At 36.5% G+C, this 6,512-nt stretch overlaps 1 protein-coding gene across 1 annotated transcript; it reads left to right on the top strand.

Annotated features, from left to right (window-relative positions):
- Positions 1–2,629: 2,629 nt before the first annotated feature.
- LOC110502503 (homeobox protein HMX3-like) lies at positions 2,630–5,571 on the top strand. The gene is made up of 2 exons (XM_021580561.2): positions 2,630–3,403; positions 3,810–5,571. The coding sequence occupies exons 1-2, from the start codon at positions 3,115–3,117 to the stop codon at positions 4,418–4,420; spliced, it is 900 nt and encodes a 299-aa protein (XP_021436236.1). The 5' UTR covers positions 2,630–3,114; the 3' UTR covers positions 4,421–5,571.
- The last annotated feature ends 941 nt before the right edge of the window (positions 5,572–6,512 follow it).

The raw sequence follows: 6,512 nt of genomic DNA, 5'->3' as shown, positions 1-6,512 counted from the left end.
ACTGTATTTACGGAGAGCAATTTTCTTTTCATAACAGGTAGCGTCCATTTATTTACAGTAGTGTGTTGATTAATTATTGCTTTCTTCACTGGAAATACAGAATGTCTAAAAATGCCAAATATACCAAAAGCTAAATCAAGCATGGATTTACGACTATTTAACCATGTTAATCATTACTGAAACATGCAAACTACAAACATTTAACTAGTTTAAGAAAATTAATACATCACAACTAGATACAAATATTTTATAAAAAATGATTCATACAAAACTCAAGAGTTGGCTATAACATGAGTACCAACAAAGTGAATGTATATGTGTGTAAGTGTTTATATGCTTGTGTGTATTATGGGGTTTATTATAATTTCCCATCATAAAAATCTATCCACAGTCCCCAATATATCTTCATGATACCACGAAACAAAAAAATCTGTATTTTTCTTCTTAAATCTGGCAACCATCATCAAATTTGACAGCCTTGTATAAAATTAATTATGAAATATATTGTGTAATGTACACGAAAATGCATTATGAAGAAAATTGTGTGATGTAGGCTCCACGAAATATGAAATGTTTTATGAAGAAAATCGTGTAGGCCTACTTTTGCCTACACGAAACACGGACCTTTCTGACTGCAAGTGCACCAGTATCCCAAAGCATTAAGTGGAAATAAGCATAGAAAACAGTATTGGCAATAATAAATAAAAAATAAATAAAAATGTAAGGCTACTATTATATATAATTATTTCGGTGAAAACCTGGTTGATTAACAATATTGGGTTAACACGTTTTTTTATATATATAAATAAATGTGGTACACAAAAAAGGCAGTGTAGAACACCGTTGCCCATCATGCATTGCTCTAATAACTTTCGAAAGATTGTTCCGAAATATCCCCGTCAAAAATGTATTTTCCTATAAATGATGTTGCACAAAAATGTATATTTTCCTACGAATTAAGTCGCACTAAAATTGGTGTCTTTTCACGCGAATTAAGCCATATTTGCACAAATTGAATGTGAGATTGTGTTGTTTTGTGAAGTAGTGCGTAGCCATGGTGACAAGTCTTTTGTTGCTTATTCGTCTCCATCTGTGATTAAGGTCCTGCATTTAGCCTTTATTGCCCACAGAGGACGCTGTCCTCTCATTATTCATTTTTCATTGGGCATGCTCTGGCAAGTAAATGAATATCACTGAGTGAACATACATACTGCATTTACGAAGACTGCAATCTAAAGAATGAATGAACAAAATCGATTTGGTAAAAAATAATGACTATGCAACACAGAAACATTTTAGAGATCCATAAAAGTAGAAATATGATTAGAATTGCTCATTCATTACATAGTTTAGGCTTACAGTTGGCTAACCGTGACTGTTTCTGAGACCATTTCAGAATGAATTTCTAAATAAATCAGCAAAAACAAATGATAGTTCGAAAACAGTGTTCAGATCTCCGATTAAAAAAAGTAAACACAGATGAGTCTTATTAAATTGTTGGGTTTAATTGGGTTTAATTGTTCTAATTAATTAATAAGGGGGAAATGTATCAACTGTATCAGAATGTTGTATGGTTTACCTTTTATTGAGGTAAACCTATGTTATAGCATACACAATTCAGCATGTGTCCCATAAGCCTGTGTGTCCTGATAAGCAATGCAAATAATTGCAACTTGACTACATTTGGAGTTAGGCAAGTGATTAAACATGCGCCTCCAATTCACAATCATTTGATTGCAACAATATTTTAATTAGGCTATATCTAAATGTAAATATAGATTCCTTATTCTGTAAACCTTTCATAATAGGCTTAGTGATAATGTGGACATAATTTGCAACCTTTTTCAATAAAATTGTTGGCAGATAGTCCATAGGGGAAAAGTCCAAATGTTCATCAATTTAACTTATTCACTAAAAAATTGTGTCAAAACATGACACCTGTAGGGAAATTATCTTGTCTGTGCTGTAATAATGAACGTTTGTATCCTACCCTGTAAAGCTATAATAGCTAGCATATAAACATAGTCGAATGAATCGTGTAAATAGAATAGGCCCTATTTAGGTAAATATTTTACACAACATTTTGCGTGTAGCCAATTATGGGAAATTTGAAAAATGTATTTACTGGGTAATAATCAAAATATGTTTTCCCAAATGTTCTCTAATCCACAATATTATTTTGTGTTGTAGACCTATCTTCATCTGAGCACATGAGCATTTATTTTGTTGGTGTTTGTGTTACGAAAATTATAAAAAGCATTATAAAAAGCAGAACTTACATCCATAGTTTGCCGAAAATTGTTATTGCTCTTTATGAATCTAGTTTATATTATCGATATCTATGAATCATACCACAACCTCAAAATACCCAAACTAATATTCACTATAATGTTTTCTAATATTTGTATTTGTAATTTTATTTAGCAAATTGTGATATAGGCATACTCTGCTATTAGACTATATTCTGTGTTCGGTTAGAGTAATTTGCCTATTGTAGCCTACTTCCAAAGAAGCTCAGGCCAAACATTTCCTTTTGTGCTGCTAACCCTGTCCTAATTTGCTACCTAATTGGACTATATGAGACCAATAACACCACAACGCTACAGCCTACAGCCAAAGCGCAATGTTAGGGTGGACTTCGTTGTTATCGCGTAGCCTACACCCCCTTTCTCTCTACCTCTCTCTCTCTCTCTCTCTCTGCCCGTCTCTCCCCCCTCGTTCTACTTCCCATCTCTTCCTTAATCCCATTTGCCATTGTACATGCCCAATCGCCGTATACTTTCCGCATTTAACTTGGATGACATTTTTATTTCATCATTAGCATCCGGCGCCAGACTGACGCGGTGGACACAGTTGCATTTTGACTAAGGAGCGCACAAGACTTGGATGCAATATCGATATTATTTTGTTCTCTCTGAAGAATATTTACTTTTCTGATGTGTATTTTATTTTTGTCGTTCTCGATCATCTGGTAATCAAGACGATATTCCTAATTTAAAACATCGCAAAGAAGGACAATTACCAGTCTTCTATTTGAATAATATCACAGTTTCTAAGTCATTTAACACTTACATTTGTGGTCTAAGGCATTAGGACCACAACCTCCAAGCAGCAATGCCCGAGACGGCGCAAGAGACGTGCACTCCGGTGAAAGACTCTCCCTTCTTCATTAAGAACTTGCTGAACTGTGATAGTAAACCATCCAAACCCAAGCCCATCTTCGCCTCGGCAAAGGTTGCTTTTGAAGGGGGCTTTTCTCTATCCCAGGTCGGGGACTTCAACTTTCCTCGCTTTGAGTTACCCACACAGAGGTTTGCCTTACCGGCGCACTATCTGGAGCGAGCCTCAGCATGGTGGTATCCCTACACACTCAGTGCAGCCAGTCATCTACACAGAACCGAAGGTAAGTCCATGAACATCTGATTGTCATCTCTTTCTTTACCTTTTACACTATCAGAAAACGTATAATGTGCGTAATTTGTATAGTGTAAATTGCTATTGATGCTGTGGGTTGAGCTTTCATCTGTCAAATGACATTCATAAAAGAATATACTCAGCAAAGTATGTTGTCACTTATGATAGGTATTCAATTTAACGTTAGGCCATTGTCAACATTGCATGTTTCTATTTTTATTTTACGCGTTCGTTAGGCCATTGTCAGCACTGCATGTTTCTGTTTTTCTTTTACGCGTTCAAGTGAATGGTATAGCCAACTGCTATTTTATATATTTGCTAAAGCATACCCAGTGTCGACGAGGTATTGAACATGCAGTCATGTTTATAACCCATATTTCCTGTCGTCATTTTAGTTGCGGAGAAGGCAAGAGCAAGAGACTCCTCTCCAACCTCGTGCACGGATCGCGACTCGCCAGACCTGGTGCTCAAATCTGACCCAGACAGCAAAGAAGACGAGGACAACAAAAGTGGGGATGAAATAGTTCTTGAAGAGAGTGATCCTGAGGACACAAAGAAAGACAGTGGGGTAGACGACTGGAAGAAAAACGAGGACGGTGGGGACAAGAAAGCATGTCGAAAAAAGAAAACACGCACAGTGTTCTCCCGGAGTCAGGTGTTTCAGCTCGAGTCCACCTTTGACATGAAACGCTACTTGAGCAGTTCGGAGAGGGCCGGATTGGCAGCGTCTTTGCACCTGACAGAGACCCAGGTAAAGATTTGGTTCCAGAACAGAAGAAATAAATGGAAGAGACAGCTTGCCGCTGAACTAGAGGCTGCCAATCTGAGCCACGCCACTGCACAGAGGATAGTGCGAGTGCCCATCCTCTACCACGAGAACTCTGCCTCAGAGACTGGCAGTGCGACCGGGAACGTGCCTGTGAGCCAGCCGCTCCTCACCTTCCCTCACCACCTCTATTACTCTCACCCAATCGTCACCTCTGTGCCGCTACTCAGACCGGTCTGAAAAACAAGATGTTGTTGTCTATATTCCTAACTCGTACAGAACACTACACAATACAAACTAAAACAATATTTTTGTAAAGAAGAAAAATAAAAATAAAAAAGAGAGCCATGCTTTCTGTCAAAGAGGACCTATTGCGCATTTTTATATTAGACTGCAGTTTACATTTTCTCTGGTATAATTTCACACTATTAGCATATTGTTATTATTAATATTAAAAGTATTCTTCTAATTATTGTTATAATAATAATTATAATTAGGTATATTATTATTAGGCCTTTTGTTATTATAGCAGCTTTGAGATCATTTCCGCTAAGACTATCCAGTTCACACTGTCCCAAAATACATTTCAGCAAGCCTGTTTTCCCCGCGCAGAACCATAACGTTCAGGAAATTAGTTAATTTTGTTCCATTTCCATTTACAACGTGTGTTATGACAATTCGGTAACATTGGTTTGTTTTCTATCGGACAATGTGATTTTTGATATGGGCAATACTGTAAGCACTAGCATTTGACCCCAAGTTATGTGATAGACCCATTCAATTCATTGTGTTTTCTCTTTGCTCAGCTATTTAGGAATGAATATCGGACAGATTATCGAACGGGCTTATTTTTTTCTTTTCTTTTTTCAACTTAAAGCGCTTTAGCAGCGGACAATCAAGATACATTGTTTTATGTACAATATAATTGTAGTTTATAGGCTTATTGTTTTGATGTACTGATTCTCATTTCTGCTTGCTCGACAATGTCCTTATAGCACAACTAAGAATTGAATGCCTTTTGTGTTTTTGAAACTTGATCATGGTGTACAAATGTATATGGATATATTGAATCGAGTCAATGAAAGAAGCTACCTAGGTAATGCTATTCCTTTGTACAGAAAAACACGTTTTGATATTGTATTGCTGAATTATGTTGTGAAATAAATGGAGGTTATTCCATATTTAAATATTTCAAATCAGTGCGTACTCAAGCATGCACAATGATGTAATGAGGTGTAGTCTACATATGCCCCAGGCATCTATTCAAAAATGTCTAATATTGCCTGTTTGCCTCCCAAACAAATTAGGCTATTGTCGACTTTCAAAACGTTTTCATGAACAGGATTTATTGTTGCATAATGAAAATGAATATAAATAAACAAACAATACAACTTTCCATCAAATCTTTATTATAGACCCAACATAATTGTTGTGGCTTTCAAAATTGTCATGTGTGAGAGGAAATCAATATGCTCCTGGCATATACAAAGAGGAGGATATTCTGCCTAAATACTGTGTCTGATCATAAGTCAATTCCCATTACAGAGGCTCGACTGGGTCTATCTAACAACAAGTGCTACTGGTCTGGCAGACCACGTGGCCGAAACTCCTTGGAGACACATTGCCATAGATAGCGATGGTTGACTAAATGAGATTATTACAATTTGGACGCTTGACATATTATATACAGTATATTGAAACATTTATCCTTGGAACAAACACGGTGAAAAATGTGAGTAGACCATGTAGCCAAAGGACATCAGAAAAAGTTAGAATTAATCAAAATTAAGCATTATACATATACATTAACGCAACTTCACAAAGTTAGATATTGAAACCACACACTAACCTTTTTTATTTGCTTTAATTATTAGTAAATAGTTTAATTTGACATCCATATTGAATATAAATACAGGTAGGCCTACCCCGAAACCACACGCTTATTTTGGGAGACCCATACATTATTATGTGAATGAAGAACCTGAGCAGGTGCGTAATCAACCTGCTGTTATACACTTTCAAAATTGTTTTACATTTTAAAAAATGTATCGGTCAATTAGATGCGTAATTGCCACCATCTTGAGGGTAATGTAGTCTATTCAAAAGAGGAAAAAATACATTCCCTAGTATTAGGCTGTTCAAAAGTGTGTGTGTGTGTGTGTATGCGTGCGTGTGGTGGACGTGTATCCGTGCGTGTGTGCGTGCGTAGCTCGAGGCTAAATTTAACATTTAATTTAAAAAAGTATAGGTTTAATTTCGCAACAATACTCGTTTAACGTGTGGATGCAGCTTCGATGCCCGTCTTCGGTAATGGTATACCACTGGACAGGTG

The sequence above is a fragment of the Oncorhynchus mykiss genome, chromosome 23, assembly GCF_013265735.2.
Source record: "Oncorhynchus mykiss isolate Arlee chromosome 23, USDA_OmykA_1.1, whole genome shotgun sequence".
In the NCBI taxonomy this organism is placed as follows: Eukaryota; Metazoa; Chordata; class Actinopteri; order Salmoniformes; family Salmonidae; genus Oncorhynchus; species Oncorhynchus mykiss.
Note: the sequence above shows the minus strand (reverse complement) of the source record. Positions and strands in the feature narration are given on the sequence as shown.